At 38.5% G+C, this 18,624-nt stretch overlaps 1 protein-coding gene across 2 annotated transcripts in view; it reads left to right on the top strand.

The window, feature by feature from the left end:
• Positions 1–18,624, top strand: part of LOC131049504 (uncharacterized) — a 123,051-nt gene that overhangs the window by 35,352 nt on the left and 69,075 nt on the right. For both annotated transcript variants that reach the window (XM_057983572.2, XM_057983573.2), the window contains one exon: positions 16,960–17,030. In XM_057983572.2, coding sequence (XP_057839555.2) covers positions 16,960–17,030 — 71 coding nt within the window. The remainder of the gene's footprint in view (positions 1–16,959; positions 17,031–18,624) is intronic.

Below are 18,624 nucleotides of genomic sequence, written 5' to 3' on the forward strand. Positions count from 1 at the left end.
TGTTTCTACTTTGGTGTGTCCTTCCCATGAAATTTCCATTATCCAATGGGTTTTTTTTGTGCAATAGTTGTCCTATTTGTCCTAGCCATTAGTTTGTTGAATGTAGGACCCAGAAGATTAGAAAATTGAAGCCACTATTCTCAAAGTATGGTTGCCTCAATGATATACATATTACAGAGGTCGGTCATAAGCCCCTCCATCACCTCATCATCTTGTTGACGTGTATTTTGTACACTATCAAACACAGAATAAAATACCCAAGGGTACCTTATCCTCTCTTGAATAAAGCCTCCGAATGCTGAAGATGTCGCGAAAAGGTTCAATCGGGATGACTTCAAGGTTCTTGTATGTAGGGTCTCTACGTGTGGATAAGCTCTCTGTGGTATGATGTGATTTGCTGGAATCACAAGGGGACTTACATTTGATGATTGAACGTCTGATCTGCTTTGAATATTGCTGGAACAGAGGCTCTTACTAGCTTAGATTTGAAAAAAAGAAAAAAGACGAGGACGAGGAGAGGATCTAATCCTAATACTAAGAATGTAGGAGCAATGAATGATCTTTGATGAAATTCTAACTAAGTCTTGTTTTGACATCCCAGGACCATCTCCACAAGGTTAGTGCGATCTTCGAAGGAAAGCTTTATGATGTTCAAATCATCACTGCAGGCATAGACACTATCAGGTTGATGCATATCAATGAAGAAGCGACAATTGAAGTTAAGCTTAAGCTGATTGATTCCAGTTGACTACACAAGGCAAGTTTGCAATCAACAAACTGCTAGTAGTATGGATATACGAATTTCACCATCAATCAAACACATTTCTTCCACTCATCTAATAACACGAAATCAAATACGAGAAGTATAGAGACCATGCAAATTGTCAAATCGACCCATAAATTTCACCATTTCTTCAATGAAGTTACAAGTCTTTTACAACAACATCTTGGCAACAATCTTTGCCTTCTCTCTCTACTCTAATTGCTATTCTATCAACTAGCTAATCACCTTCTAACTACTCTCTATTCACTAACCCTCTATTCTTTTTCGCCTTTACAAATGAAATGCCAGGGCTTATATAGTGCCCACAATATAATTCGATGGCTAAGATCAATTTGAGATCAATGGCCAAGATTCAATAATGAAAACCCTAATTAGGGTTTGTTACAACCATTACATAACATTTAATGCTCGACCAATGAAATAATTGTATTGCTTGGACACATGTCCTCTCTGGAAAATTCCACCAATGGATAGCTGGGGTAGGTACATCGAAGTTTGTGCCACCTTCCATGAGTTAGGTACATTGAATCTGGACATGCTGAGGTGGACCAATCCGACTGGAGAAGTGATGACTAGGATGCCACCTTGTCTGACACTTGTAACTTGGTAGATATTCGATTTGATGTTGTTGAGAAGCTAGCTTTAATTAATTCATCTGGAACTATCTGCTTCTTCAACGAACCCTTTGCTCTGACTTCTTTTGTCTCTGATTTGCAGGGTGTTGATGTACCTCGTCTTGGAATGCTGGATTGGAAGAGGTCGCCCTTGATGATGTGAGTCCGAAGAAAGCCATCCTTGTCGATGCTGGATCGAAGAAGGTCGTCCTTGTCGATGCTAGACTGGAGGAGGTCGCCCTTGATGATGTTAGTCCTTGCTTGATCTTCTTGGAGGAGACCGTCCTTGATCTGGCTTGATTTTCCTTGAGGAGAGTCTTCCGACTTGTAGATCTTTCGAGCTTGGGAGTCGCCATCTTGATACCTACACAACATTTCACAATTAATAATATATCTTGAAGTGCAGAAATTAGGATTCAAAAGGAAGATTTAAGATTTTAATTAGGAAACTTCATGATAAATCTTGAGTTATCATTTCCTAATAACTACGCAATTTTCAAAAACTTGAAGTTCAAAATTCACAATTTCAACATTGGGACTAGGATGATCTCGCCATACCTCCACTTGAGAATTAATTCTAAAAAATGATGCAAAAATAAGGTGAATTTTGGCTAGGCGAAATGTAGATTGAAGTCCTTCCTTTAGCAAAATGCGCCTCCTTTAATCTTCTCAAGCATCAACTCCACCACCTTAAGCCTTTAACACTTAGGATAATTCGTTCCAACTAGACCAGATTTTGCACCTCTTTCCTTGCTCCTCAAATCGCACTTGAAATAATGAATGAATGATTAAAATTGTGAAACAACACCTCTACTATATAGGGCGCTCACCACTTCGTCTTTCCATAGGCCGACTTGGCAAAAAAGGCCAAAAAATAAATAAATTTGCAAAAACAAGAGGCCGACCTACTAAAATAATAAAACATGATACCTCAAGCGCCCCATTTTCAATTTTAATTTAATAAAAATTAATTTTAAATGCCTTAATAATAAAAAAACTCGATTTTTTTGAGGCTCAAAATTAATTTATTAAATGCCAATTTAATTTAATTTTTTCAAATATTTCGAAGTTGGCAATTTGGCATCTAATGCGATTTGGAGGATATTAACATTGGGATATGGCAAAAATAAAGAATGCTAATGACTTCGCTCTGGTTCCTTGGAGAGGGACAGGAGCACTTTTTCATTTTTAGGCTAGGATTCTCAATTTTTTGGAGTCAAACCTTTGTTCACCATGCTTTAGAAGATTCTTCCCATCTCATACAACGTTGCCTTAGCATAATCTCGGAGGGAATTTGTTGTTTTCAAAAAAAGTGGGACGGTCCTTCAGTGAGGGACAGGAGCACTTTTGAGTCCATTGCATGAATTCTTGATCACATTAATCTTCAATTTACCCTCAAGGCGTAGAATATCATATTTCACTCCATCTTGAGCCTTGGTAACAAAAATATCCTTTCAAAATGCAAGGTAAATGGTCATATTTGGAAAAAGTGGCACGGTCCTTCAGTGAGGGATGGGAGCACTTTTGCCAGTTGTCGTCAAAATTTGCAACTCTTGCATCTCAATTCAACTTCAAGGTATTTTAAACACTTTTTCAAACTTGCGCCTTGGTCTCAATTTGTCCAAAATTGGTGAGAAAGGGAAGATAACATATTAAGTGGCATGGTCCTTTAGTGAGGGACGAGAGCACTTTTGCAATTACAAGCTTATTTGTCCTTTGCTAGCCTTCGAAATTATCTTCAATGGATGAATCTTGCCTTCTCTCATTCATATCAATCACGCAACTTGCCTTGCCTTTGCAAGAAATTTGTATTTTTAGAAAAGTGGGATGGTCCTTCAGTGAGGGACGGGAGCACTTTGTCTTGGTCCCTTGGTGAGGGACGGGAGCACTTTTGCAATTACAAGCTTATCTGTCCTTTGCTAGCCTTTGAAATTATCTTCAATGGATGAATCTTGCCTTCTCTCATTCATTTCAATCACGCAACTTGCCTTGCCTTTGCAAGAAATTTGTATTTTTAGAAAAGTGGGATGGTCCTTCAGTGAGGGATGAGAGCACTTTGTCTTGGTCCCTTGGTGAGGGACGGGAGCACTTTTTGTCATTTTGGCATACTTTTTGCTCTTTAAACCTCTCAATTGCGTCCAAGGCATAAAACATCCTTCGTCTTTCCCATCCAAGTCAAGTTTTATCATAAAATATCAAACAATGAAGAGAAACTTGAAAAAGTGGCACGGTCCTTCAGTGAGGGACGGGAGCACTTTTTGTCATTTGGGTTGATTTACTCCTTTGTAGACTGCTTAAATTATATTCAATGGACAAAACATGCTTCCCTTAACCTCTTCAAATCATAAAATCACCTTAACCTTGCAAAGATAGTGCAAATTTGAAAAAAGTGGCACGGTCCTTCAGTGAGGGACGGGAGCACTTTTTGCGTTCTAAGCCAAATTGTCTCACTTTTCATCTCGAAATTCCTTTGTTAGGGAAGATTTCATCTTACTTCATGCTATGAATAAAAGTTAATGTCCAAAAGAGGTCTAAAATTGTGCATATAAAGAAAAGTGCTTTGGTCCTTCAGTGAGGGACGGAAGCACTTTTGACCTTCTAGGCAAAAACTTCATCATTTCATTGTTTTCAATCAAGTTTGGATGCTTTATCATGTTCATTTCGTCCTCCACCATGCCTTTGATGTTTCAATTTGACCAAACAAGGCCAGGAATGGCTCAAATAAGCCATTTCGCCTTTGTCCTTCAGTGAGGGACGGGAGCACTTTGCCTTGGTCCCTTGGAGAGGGACGGGACCACTTTCTCCTTCAACCTTCAAAATTCACCATTTTTGTGCCTTCAAAATCTTCAAAAGTATCAAGTCATGTCCAATTATCATTCCGGAAGACCTTGCACAAAACAAAATAGAGAAGTCAGTGACAAATATGCATAAAATAATATTTGTGCTCTGGTCCCTTGGAGAGGGACGGGAGCACTTTTGTCCTTTCTGGCTAAAATATTCAAAATTTTAGGTCTCCAATCATTTCACAAGGCAGAGTTAGGTCATCTTCAAGGCCAGGAATCAGTTAGCAAGCTCTCGCAAAACAAGAAATTGCACTTAGAATGAAATTCGCCCTGGGCCTCCAGTGAAGGACAGGAGCACTTTCTCTGTTTCAGGCATCATCTTGCCTCCGAAATTTGATCAAAATTTACCTAGGCAAGAATACACAATTTCATCTTCAAAATGCTAACACTTAGACAAAATTTGAATTTTACCCCAAAAAAATTCCCGAATCTAGACCTAACCTGGGACATATCTGACTTCCTGACAGACTCACCTTATCGACTCAATCTCAATCCTCGAGAGGACGCTTAATAACTTTCAAAATTTGACTGGACTCAGCTTGAAAAATATCCAAAAGAAACCCCTAAGGTTTAGCCCTAGCCCAGACAGACAACTCACTCATTCAAAACCCTAAAAGCAGAGAGAAGAACAGGCAAAACAAAAGCGAAAAGAGGGGGTCCCCATTTTAAATGGGGCGATGTGTGAAAACGTCACAACACATCCTTAAAAGGAAGCATTTGGGTAGGCCTAGGTGCATACCGCTTCGGATTAAGAGCATAGACAACCATACAAAGAGGGGTGTTCATTGTGTTCCACCTATTTGTGACAATAGACCTAATATGCTTATCATAGAATTACAATCCAGGATCCTTGTTATGAATTGCTTGCTTCATTTGATCAAGCATGCTATCAAAATTCTCCCAAATCTCTCCATGGCTAGGAGAATATGGATTCACATATTTGATTACCCCCACAATAGGCGATATGATTGAGCAAATATATTTGCAAACAACATTTAAAATTTTTAATATTAAATATTATAACATTAACAGTATTAATAATGTAGATTAAAATTTGAAAAATAAAAAGTAAAACAAAGTACAAACTCAAACAATTTTTATTACTTGATATTGGGCCACCGAGTGTCATTAAGCACACTTTCTCTCACCACCTTCCCTTCTTCTATCTTTGATTGAGCCCATTTTTTCTAGTCTCCTCCAACCACCATGAATTCTAGAGCACCCCTCATCTCCAATATCCTCTCCAGCAAAATAAAATAGCTAGCATATTTAGTCTCAAATAGTTTGAGGAAATCTTTCTTTGAATAAGACCGGAATAGTGCAAGCCTAGTGTGATAGTCACATACAAAAATCTGTATGTATCTAGCTTTGGCGACTATTACCTTCACCCAATCTATTTTGCCGATGTCTTTCAAAGCATGTACACAACATGGAGTCCAAAAACTGTGTTTGTAAGAACTCTCAATTGTCAAACTAGCTAACTTATGAACATGAGTTGAATTTATCACAAATTGCACAACTTTAGAAGACTGAACCTCCTCTATGGCCTCCTTCAAAATGGAAGTATGCTAATCAACATCCTTTTGTTTCCTAGAACAATCAATAGCTCTAAGAAATTATGAACCAACAGGGCATGTAGCAATAATATTAATGGGTGGCTGAACTTGAATCACCCATTAATGACAATGTGTTGGTGTAAATTATGTCTCATAATTACACCTTACTTAAGTTGACTTAGGATAATGCATTTCATAGTAGTTTGGATATGAGACACTTAGGGAAGTGTGCACATTGGGATGATGCATGTAGGAGAAATTCAACCTTTTGTGGTCTTATCTTCTTGTTACGTTCCACCTTTGGTGGGTGATCCACCTCTTGTGGAATATTTTATTATTTCTCCTACTTACCCCTACCTACCTGTTGACGTGTATTTTGTACACAATCATACACAGAATAAAATACCAATAGGCATCTTATCCTCTCTTGAGAAAATAGTCTCTAACTGTTGAAGATTCGCGTAAAGGATCAGTTAGGTAGACTCCAAGGTTCTTTTAGTAGGGTCTCTACGTGTGGACAAACTTTTTTAGTGGTATGATGTGATTTGCTGTTTCCTCCAAGGGGTCTTACGCATTCTAAAGCTCGAAGATTTTACTAAACTAAAAGGAACTTTCAAACAATAGCAAAAAGATAGGGTTTAAAGAGGTCTAATCTAGCCTAACTCTATGAATGACTTAGTATGGACGAGATTTGGCAAGACTCAACCAACTTCAATTTTGCCATAAGATAACAACTCAATTGAAATTAGTGCGATCTTCTAAGGTAATATAATGGTATTCAATGCATCAAAGATCAAGGACACTACTACGAAGGTACATATCCAAGACACAATGATAATTGAAGATTAAGGACTCAAAGTATTCTCCAGTTGACCACACAAGGCGTTCCTACAATCAGCAAGAAGCTAGTGGTTTGGATTACGAATCCTACCAAATATCAAATCTCACACTTAGTCTTTCAAATTAACAAACTACTTCGATTGAGCACGATTCAAGTGTATCAAACAACCATGAAGATAACTCAAGAAATTTGCAACAAAACACCATAACTTCAATATTTTATTGATTTCCAAGTCATCATGTACAACAATTGCTTGAATTTCTCTCTTCAAGACTCAATCTTGCTACAAAATAAAATTGCTTCTAACTCTAATCTCTCTTACAATCAACTATTGACTCTTACTCTATTCCTCTATTACACTATTATCTATTATCCAATGAAATGAAAAATGGGGGTATATATAGCATCCCCAGTTACAATGAAAGGTCCAGATTGAAAGTAAATCAACGGACAAGATCATGACACCTAAACCCTAATTAGGGTTTGTTACAAATGACCTCCTTTTTACTGAACAATATTAAATACATAGCCAAATATTAAATTTGGAACAAAAACCTAGGAGGTATCAACCAATGAGAAATAAGATGTCATGTCATCTGTAACAACCTTTCATCTAGAATCTTATTCCCTCTCCAATTCTCTTTCTTAGCATATGCAATGAATTTTGTCACGATTCCTTCGATTTCTGCGATTGGAATCTCGGGAAGATTCTTGATACTCTCTTCTAAGTGGATGACCTGATCGAATGCATCTAGAAGAGCTGCGTCCCAAGTAGGTTCAAGTTCCTTCGTTCTATCAATCAGGAGCATGGTGGCAAACATCTGATCATACTGCTCATCTGTAACATCTGCGTCCTTGCGAAAGATGATCTTGATTCTATCCTCAAATTCCTGCATATCCACATCTGTCTCGACCTCGATCCTTCTGCCAAGAATGGTACGAAGTACCTCAAATACTCTGTCCTGGATCGGATTGATCACCTCCTCAACTTGACCACATCTAACACTGATGTCCTCGAAGAGAACACTCTTTATATGGAGTAAGGTTGATCATTGGAACAAACTGTGAGAATCACCCTCCAAGATCCTCTCCTGCGCTAAAATTCTTCTAGATGTATGTCTTATTACTTTCAAGACAGGGATGACAACGTCCTTGGTATGGGCAAATGCAGCTACTGTTGCCATCAATCTGTGGATTATCTCAAGAACTTGGATAGCCTGATGAATAATCTTCGTCATCCTTGTAACAAACTCTATGGCCACTGTATGAGATCTATCCATCCAACTACATGTACGCTGGACCAGGTTCCTGAATCTTTCTGCTTCATTGATCGATTGAAGGGGCAATGCCTGCACTGGTGATCTAACTGGATCCTGACGTCCCAAAGGTTCATTGATGTGACTGAAATATGTCCTCCATGCACCGACCTCTCTCTCAAGCTTTCTATTCTTTTCCACTTCTTCTCTAAGCTTGTCCTTCAATGCCTCAAATGTGTCGGTAGCATCATCCATTGTGTGCTCTGCTGTGGATGGTCCTAACTCAATAGTCTGTATATCATAATCCTCTGCTAGGATCTCACTCTCATATTTATCTGCTGCCGGTGTAGCTATCTGCAATTTCCTAGATCCAGTCTCATCTCGAATCATCTTGGACATCTTGGTAGCCTTCTTCTTCTCTGTTACTTCATGTGAACGTCCAACAAGGCTCTCTAAATCAATTGCATTGTCCTCGTCCTCAACTACGATCACCTTGGTCAATCTTTCCTTCAACCAATCTGGAATATTCGATCTTGTCTCTTGAACTTGAATTTCTTTATGTACTATTTCTTCTTGTCTGGGAGGAGATGTCATTTCATTATCTTCTTCTAAATCATAGTCTTGGAGAGATCCATCTGATGAAACATGCTGTGCCTGTCCTTCCTCCTGCCTGTCATTCTGTACCATCGACTCCATGGACTCTTCCACTCGAATTGTTCTATTCTCTGGTCTGGAAGAAGTACCTTGTGTTTGATCTTTGTTGGCACCTTGCTTTTTCTTAGAAGACTCTTTCTTTTCTGACCTTTCTTTTCTCTTTGAACCTCTTGGATGGAGATTGCCCTCACTAGCACATCGAAGGTTACCTTCACTTGAATTCCTAGGATTAGGATTGCCTTCACTCACCCTTGCTCCACCTTCGGCTGGTTTCTCTTCCAAAGTAAAAGACATAGCTATGCCTTGTTCTCTCAACTTCTGATGCTGAACGTCTACCCATCTGCGAGTACAAGACAAGACTGGTGCCATCAAAGCATCTAAATCCACGACCTCGGGCTCATTCCAATCCAACCTTATTGTTTTGCTTTCTCTATCATAGGAAGACTGGATGTGCCTGCCATTGTCCTGAGCTTGGTCGGCCACTCTGTAAATCCTGCATTTCCTGATGAAATCCAAAGGCAATCTAGAATGTATCTTTCGTTTCACTTCAAGATCATCTAGGAGGTTCATCATAAAATCTTCAATTTGGTGCTCATGTTTAAATCTTCTACCGACCGTCTCCTCTAAATGTCCATGTGGATCAAAACTATTTCTCCAAGCAAAAGATGAAAAAGAATACAAGGCTAACTCCTTCTCTGCGTCATCCATGGCTAAGACATTAGGACATACCTCAACTGAATTACCCAAAATAATAGGTACCTGAACTCCATTCTGATGTCTGTGTCTGAATGCCTTCACATATGCTGCCAACTGCCTTGTTACCTCAAGTAACACAATTCTGTCTGTCGGATACCTCGGCAACATGTATGGAGGTAAAGGACATCCATGCACTCTAATGTAAGTGAACTTGGGAAACTGAATGAACCAAGCACCGTACCTCTTTATGAATTCCTGGGCGTCCTGAGATAGCCTGTTGTGAATTCCACCTTGCAACGTCCTTGTGATGTTCATCGTGAAAGTATCATTAACTAACTTGTAGTTTTTCCCTAGCGGATGGTGCAAGTAGGCATAGGATTCACAAGCTCTGACCTCACTGGGTCCTCTTCCAATCACTCCTCTGTGAGGTAGTCCTGTGTACTCAACACTCCTGATCAAAGCATAGATGACGTATGAACTCATGTGGAAGGACTTAGTAGCCCTGAGTCTCCTCAACTGTATGTCTAAGCAATGGCTAATCATCCTAGCCCAATGTATCGTACCCTTTCCTTGAACAATCACCTGGATGAAGTAAAACATCCACTTCTCAAAATAAAAGGCATGAGGTGCTCCTGTAACTCGGTTGAGCATAGTAATCAAATCTCTGTACTCCTGGAAATCAATCCAGTGCGGTGTGTTCGGTACCTTGCTTAGACGGGGACGACTCTTGAGTAGCCAGTTCTTGTTGATTATGCTTAGGCAAGCATCTGGATCATCATCGTACACTGATCTGGCTCCTTCAATACTCTTATATATCATGTCCCTGTGCTCTGGAAGATGGAAAGCTTCACTTATAGCTTCCTCTGAAAGGTACGCCAAAGTGTTTCCCTCATTGGACACAATTGTCCTGGACTGTGGATTGTAGTGACGGGCACACTCGATCATCAACTCGTGGCACTGAATAGCTGGAGAAAAACCGGCCGCCTTGATGATGCCACTCTCTATTATTCTCCGGGCGACAGGTGATGGCTTGCCAATGTAAGGGACCTCTCGAAACTTCTTCGTGCTAAAGTTCCCCAAGTTTGTATCTCCAATGTTGCTCCACTTCGACACGATCTTGGTCTCCACTTCTTCGGTCTTCTGATCTTCTTTCATGAGAGCTGAGCGGCTGGTGGATGCTCCCGCCTTCAGGGTCGCCATACCTACACAACATTTCATTATAAGGACTAGATTTTGCAATAAATAACGTTGATTAGAGAGATAAAGTTTTTAGGAAACCTCATGATAAGTCTCTAGAGTTATCATTTCCTAAAAACAAAAAGATTGAGCAATGAAATACAAAATTCAAAACTTCAAAATTTAAAATATGACGATGAATAAATAAAGCAATAAAAATCAAATCGCCATACCTCGATAGAGAGCTAACTCTAGAATGCAAAAAGACAAAATTTGCCTAGGCAAAATTGGGGTATGAATGATCTTCAACGTTATCTCCTCAAGAAATCAATTTCGCCACCTTTGTCTTCAATGTGACCTTCAAGTTCACCTCTGGTGTGATCTCCAAATTTGCTCAAATGAAGGTCCTCAAATATCGCACCACCCTTGATTGCTTATGCCACCTTGGATTTGAATGGAATTCGCACCCCACACTTCGCACTTCCTTCCTTCTCCTTAGTTCGCATGCAGAGGGATAAAAATAATGATGTGAAAACAATAGTTTTCACCCTCCATATATAGCGCTTGCACCTCTCCATGCCCTTAGGCCGACTTGGAGATAAAACAATTTTTTAAAATGATTTTTTAATTAAATAGCAAGGCCGACCTCCATATATGAGCGCTCCAATTCGATTTTTTATTAATTAATTAATGATTAATTAAATGCCTTTCGTTTTAATTTATAAATTTCGATCTTTTAATAAAGGCAAAATAATTAATAAATGATCAACGCCATATTAAATGCTAATTTAAATAGGATTTTCAATTTTATCGAACTTAGCATTTAAGGAAAATTTGAAATGTTTATTTGGCGCCAAAATTATGAAAATGAAAGGGATGTACCTCATCGCCCTGGTCCCTTGGAGAGGGACAGGAGCGATCCATGATTTTGCCATGTTCTCAACGTTCATCTCCTTCCTTTCCACGTTCAATATCGATCATTTTGATGGGTCCTTCGAATTTGATTGCCTTGCATGTGCGCATAAGTGCCTTTGGGTGTTCATCGCCCTGGTCCTTGCCCAAAGGACAGGAGCGATCTCCATGTTTTCACGTAGACCTCGCATTTTTGATCTTCGATCCTTCATTGTAGAGCGAATAACATCTTTGTTCGTTCCTTCTATGCTCGTTCCATTTGTTTGCATGTGGTGTTTGGGCATTTAGAGGGATCATCTTGGAGAGGGACAGGAGCGATCCATGTCTTTTTTCATAATCTTAGCAACTTTAAACTTCGATCTTCGTGGTGATGTCTTCCAAATGCCATCCTTTACCTTGTTCATCCTCGCCTTGCCTTGACTGTGAAGGATTATGAGTGCTTTTGATGGGATCGCCTTGGTCCTTGTCCAAAGGACAGGAGCGATGTGAGCATTTTAGTATGTTTGACGATGTTTGGACGTTCAAGACTCTTGCATGTGATCTTCAAACGATGTCTCGAACCTTGTATGATCTTGTGGAGTATTTGACTTGGCATGAACTCGAAACAAAACGAAGAGTCCAAGGCAAATCGCCCTGGTCCCTTGGAGAGGGACAGGAGCGATATGGTCCCTATGTACATCTTGGTGATCATTTTACGTTCAAAATCTTTGTGTATTAACTTCAAAAGGCACCATGGACCCTCTAAGACCTTGCAAACCCTTGATCTTACGTAAATCTTGCATGAAATGGCCAATATATCCAACATCGCCCTGGTCCCTTCCTGAGGGACAGGAGCGAAGTTCATCATTATGTGCTTGTTCTTGTTTTTACCAACTTGCAATTATCTTCATTACGTGAAATGATGTCCTTTCGACCCTCTTGGTTGCTCAAAACTTGTTTGTCTTTTGAAATTTATGCCATTATAGAGATATCGCTCTGGTCCCTTCCTGAGGGACAGGAGCGATCTGGGTCTTAGAGTGCAAATCTCTTCATTGTGATGACCTTTAAGTGCTTGTGCTCGATGAAGATGCCTTAAAATGCCCTTGCCACCCTTCGTCTTGACTTAGATCGATTTCAAACTTAAGTAAAAGGCAATATAACCATTGTGTCGCCCTGGTCCCTTGGAGAGGGACAGGAGCGATCCATCTCTTGTGGCCTTCATTTCATTTTGTCGGGTTCCAAATTTATATTCAACGGATTCGTCATGCTCTACTCCATTCATCCATGCCTTGATATCGTCCGCAACTTGGCAAGAAAATTAATTATAACAAAAAATCGCTCTGGTCCCTTCCTGAGGGACAGGAGCGAACTGGGCATTTTGGGACCCTTGTGGACGTTTAAAAATCTTCAATTTGTATTCAATGAGTTCATCTCACGCTCTTCCTTGCCTTTGGACGTAAACTTGTCTTGATTTTTGCCTGGATTTTGCCCAATGAAGGACATCGCTCTGGTCCCTGGGAGAGGGACGGGAGCTATAAGGTACTTCGCCTTGGTCCCTTGGAGAGGGACAGGAGCGAACTTTGCATTCTAGACCATTCTCCTTTGTGTTAGCACTTCAAATTATATTCATTTGGTAAAGCATCCTCCTTTGGACCTCTTCAAATCATCAAGTCGTCGAAACTTGACAAGGACAAGGCAAAATTTGATTTGTAGCTCCGGTCCTTCACTGAGTGACAGGAGCGATTTTACTCCTGGAGGCATTTCTGTGCTCATGAAAATCTTCAATTTATATTCAATGGAAAGATTTCGCCGTTCTCCATCACTTCCAATTTGAAATTCGTCTTGACTCTGCAGGAATAGTGAGATATTTGAAAATGAGCTCCCATCCTTCACTGAGGGACAGGAGTGATTTTGCTCCTACAGGCCAAAATAACATGATTTTTCACATTTTAACACTTCACAAGGCAAAAACAAATCATTTCCAATGCCCAGGATCAAAAATCAAAAAGGTCAAAATTTAGTCAAAATATTCAATCGGACAAAAAAATTCACACTTCACTCTCAACACTTAGACAAATTTAAGCTTTGCATCAACATTCCAATTGAACATTAGACCATTCTGGCGAACTCATTGCATTCAAAATTTGCATCCTAGAAAAGGAAGCTCAAAAGCTCTCAAAAACGACTGGATTTTGGCCTGAAAAGACAAAAATAAAAACCCTAAGGCTTGACCCTAAATCCAGACAACTGACTGACTAACAAAATCCTAAAAACGAAGGCGAAAAACGAGGGAAAAACGAGCAAAAAGAGGGGGTCCCCAGTTGCGATGGGGCGATGTGTGAAATGGTCACAACACTACCCTTGTTTCTCATTCCGCCATATGTTATGATTGTGTGCTCACATATCCATATGGCCTTGCCTTTATAAGTAGGCTCATCTTTCATTGTATGTAATGATCCAGTTGATAGTATTTGCATCTTGATTAGAATACAATTTATTCGTATCAATATTTTGTCTCTCTTATTGTGCTATTCATTGAGCTCTTGATCTTGGCTATATTTGACAAATTCTTACACAATGGAACAGTCAGTCCTAATCCATGTTTGTCTCATCTCCTCCATCGACATGTTCACCTTGGAATATTTTTTGTCGAGGGAGGTATGCAATCTATGTTCTCCCAGGGGGAGCATAAGAGGGTCCAACTGCCATTGCATCTATCAACATAGCTTTGAAATAAGTAGACCTTGCCAAATGAAATGGATTAGCATGGGTATTAAAAATCTGGCCACTGAATCATCAACTTGCTCACACTTTTGCAAATTATTTAACCCTACCATTGTATTTTTTTTTTCACATACAGCAAAATTAGTCTTCTCTTCCCTTTATCACAACTCTCTCCAACTGATATATTGGAATAGTCATATTGATCAATAGATGACCTTTTCTTATTGTGAGTAGTACTAGTGATTTTTCGCTTGCTCACTCCAACCAATTTTTCCATTTCAACTTGCTGTTCCAATGTTATATTTTCACAATCTCCAACTCCATGTCCACTCTCAGTCAATAGATGGTTTCTAACCTTAGTATAGCTTCCATGGTAATCTGTTTTTGCAAATATAACATAGCCAATGCTTGTTGCCCCCTTGTATTTTTACCCTTGTTGACGGTTAAATTGGTGGAAAATTGAAGCAAGGGTTTTTTGGGGTTGAAAGAGCCTATTGCAAATATTTTGAAGAGATGGTGAAGGGCATGCAAAACGGTCTTGTGGAGTTTCACTAGAACCTGTCTCTGGTTTTTCAGAATGATAAGAAATGTCTATTATGTTTACTTCATTTTCTTTACTGCCCTCATTCACTTTGTCATCAGTGGAACTGCTGAAAGTACTCATTGTGTGGTATAACAAACTGAAACCAAAACATTTTTTAAAAGTTTAAAGTTAAAACTAGCTACAATTTACAAACCTCTATAACAAGCTACAAAAACTTTTTAAAAAGGCAAAATAACGTACCTTGACACTGTTGTATGCTCTTTTAAACTTCCTTACTGTTGAGCTTCAACTCTTGCAGCCAAGCTTCAAGTTTTCAGTGGTTATTGAGGTTTAAAGTTCAGGGCTTTAGTTTGTATCCATATTACAAGGGGAGGTGTCCCCAACCCTCAAATACCATTCCCTATAACTAGTAAAAGTTTAAAACTGAATAGTGAGCAAACAATGGAGGTCGCCAAGAGTTTTGCAACTTTTGTTCTATTTTTGTTTTGTATTGAAAATGTGATTTTAGGGTGTATAAGTGGTGTGGGAGGGTTTGTGGGATCTCCATGACCCTTTACAACCCCAAAATATAATAAAATTTTAAAAAAGTAAAAACTCAATTTCGTTTGGTAAAACCTAATATATTTTCACTTTTTTGCAGGTATTCCTATCATTCAATTGAAGTAAATGGAATAGAGAGAATATGGACAAAACTACTTTTTCTATTTATCAGTTTTCTTCTCGAGATCGTTGCACATTGCCACCCATAAATCATGTTTTGTCAATTGTAATGGGAATTGAGGCAGCATGACATGTTTTATTAACATACCTTTCCATATGTATAGATTTTTAAGTAAAGGAGATTGATAATAAGGAATGGTCAAGGTTTGTTTTGATTGTCTTGAATCCCTTCTCCAATACTTTATGTCGTTGAAAGCTGAAATTAGCTTGGTCCCTCTTGTAGAGGGAATGCCTTTGGCGTAATTATATATTTTAAATTTTTGTTGTTGCCAAGTATCTTTCTCCAACCTTTTTTGAAAGTGTCTGACTAATACCCATCTCCATCTCTTGGTATCTGCACTTTTAATAACGAAAACAACAAGCTTATTTCACATTGATAGCTTCTCTTCAAACATTTCCATCACTCCACTCCAATACTTAGCCATAGTCAGCTGCATGGCAAACAGAAAACAAAAATAATGGATAGGTTAATCTGATTTTATAAGTTTCTGTCTTTGGTTTTGTCATGTAGCAGGGTCATTGTGCACAATATGAAAAACTTCTACTGTCTCGGCAAAGAGTGAAACTTAACAATCAATGTTCTGTGAACTAACTATTGATTAAGCTCAGGAGTCAAAGTCAAGTCATTAGCAAAGTGAACATTGAAGAATTGACACCTGTGAATACTTCTAATTTGCCCCTGTATTCTAGCTGCCTTTATTATATATTCAAAAGCCTATGCAGTGATAAAATGGAGGTAGGGAGCTAAAGTACGTCCCTTTTTGTAGGGTCTATGTAGATGGACAGGATTCATGGAATACCATTCATACTAACCCTTGCAAAAGGGTGTGAAAAGAGAGTCTCCATTTCATAGTCGAAGAATTATCTGAATTCCTTTCAATCATGCATGTTCAAAATGAAGTCGTACTATATCTTATCATGTCTTTGATTATTGGTTTGCTCAAACTTATTGCTTGCCCAACCTATGGATCTCAGTTGTTCATGTTTATTGGAAATTGATAGAAATTAATTTGCTCTCCTATTAGTAAAGATTTTAATATTTTTTTTGAAAAAAATATGTTTCTTGGTCTCTTGCTTATATCAAAATTAGTTATCCTATAAGTTGCCTTTACTTGAGCTGTAATGCTTCATAGTTAATTCCTCCAATGAATTTTTCTTAGGTTTGTGCCATTCATTTGAGTTTCGCTACTTGAGATTCCCTTCTTTTGTGATGTGTTTAGTTTATTGAGGGTTCTATTCTTCTATTTATCTTTATTTTTGTGCTCCAGTGTATGTCATTCTTGGTTTCAACAAATTTTAGGATATAAACATACTGACTAAATTAGATCCTTTAATGATGACAAGAAAGAATTGGTGTATCTTAGGCTTTACATGATGACAATCAAAATTGTGTGCTTGACCTATATGCTCCGATGATATCCAAACCTTAATAACAAGGAACTACCAGTCAATAAGGGCCTTATGTTAACAGTGAAAACCTAACCAAATTTCACTTCTCTTTGTTGGACTCCATTGAGTTTCCTTTGTTAATTCTTTAACAAACTATTCTGACAAGAACATAAAGGAATGGTAATAAAAGAAATGGTGTTTATAATAATTAATATTTGTGTTTACAGGCATTGGTATTCAAAACTAATTCGATGATTTTATCTCTCTGCAGAACCCAAATGGAAAGAGAAGCTTGCTGCTGCTGATGAAAATGCACAGAGAATGCGTCTCCAGAGTCAGCAGGTAAACTGCAGATTGTTATAGTATTTTTTGAAGTGTTCTCCACCTTTGCCTTTGTATTTCTTATATGGTAAATTGGAGAAAATGTATGGTTAAAATTACTTTGCAATTTGTTAAGTTTATTTTTATGATGATCTATTTTTCTTGATTCTTTCTTTGTATCAGATCCATTAACATGAATCCATCACATCAGAAACTAAAATAAGCTTTCTGTTCTTTGTGTTTTCTGTGGCAGATATTTTTTTAACCAGACCTTCGTCCCACGATGCCATTAATCCTCTATGCGTGACGTGATTTTTTCCACTTGTGAATTTTTTTCCGTCTATTTTTGGACGAAAATTTGCATTTTCGATTAGGGTTTTTACCCTTCAGATTAAATCGATTTTTTTTCCGATTGCAGATTCTTGATGGGTTTTTCGAGAGATCAACTGGGTTGTTTTCAAAATTTTGTGGGTGCATTGTTTTCCATGCCTCGAATTTCGTGCCAGCGGATTTCAATTCTGATTTCAGATTCTTTTTGGGTTTTTCACAAGGATTTCTGGGTTGTCTTTGGATTTTTTTGGGTCAGTCGTAAAATTTTCTCAAAATCTATGTCAGTTGTACTTTATCTGTTTTTTGAAGTCTGTACCTGTATCTGCCTCTATTTTCTGCATTGGAATTTGTGCCTGGACTTGTCTCAATGCATTGAACCTTGTACCTCAGGTTTTGTGCTCTTAGCATCTTCTCAATACCTTGTTTTTCATGCCTCGAAAAGCATGAAGATGGCTTATGGGCATCGATGTTTGTTTCGGTTTTTAATATTTTTTTACCTGGAAAAAATTCTGATGGGTTTTAATATTTGTTTCCCTTAAAAAAAGTCTCTGGGTTTTTAAATATTTTTTGTCCCTGTAAAAAAAAATCATGGAAGGGTTTATGATTTTTTCCTCAAAAATTGTACTTTGCTGCAGCCTGTTTTTCGTCGCACCTGGAGTTGTGTGAACATCTGCACTAGCCTCTTGTTTGCAGTCTATTTTTAGGCATCTTGCTCATCTGCAATAGTTTGGAGGGTTTGCCGATTTTTTCCTCAAAATCGTGACAACTGTTCTTGGTGTGTCTCTACTTACAGGGAGGAATAGTTCTCCAACATCAGGTTGGATGGTTGGTGTTGTTTTGGGTATCTCCAGAAGTTCTGCAGTTTTTGGGAGGGTCGGTGGTAGACTCATCTCAAGTGGCAGAGTTAGTGGTAGGCTCTTGTCTTCTGTTGCAGCGTGTTCTGAGAAGAAGGGGGCAACCTTTTCTATTATTTCTCTTGGTAGTTAGAACAATGACCATTAAGGGAGGGTATTAGAATAATATCTTTATCCTTGTGTTATTAATGGTCATTTAAGTTGTTTCTAATTTCGCCTCTAGTTAACGATTGTTTCTTTTAGAAACATCGTCTTTGTACCTCTATTTAAAGGAGCTTTGTCTCCTCGATTAATTGAACAACTTTTAGAAACATCGTCTTGTTGACATGTTTTTTATGACCGTGTCTAACACAAAATAAAGTCACCAACGATCACCTTATCCTCTCTTGATCAAGATTAGTCCGTATGCTAGGATTACTTAAAGTTCAAAT

Source organism: Cryptomeria japonica, chromosome 11 (genome assembly GCF_030272615.1).
Source record: "Cryptomeria japonica chromosome 11, Sugi_1.0, whole genome shotgun sequence".
Classification (NCBI taxonomy): Eukaryota; Viridiplantae; Streptophyta; class Pinopsida; order Cupressales; family Cupressaceae; genus Cryptomeria; species Cryptomeria japonica.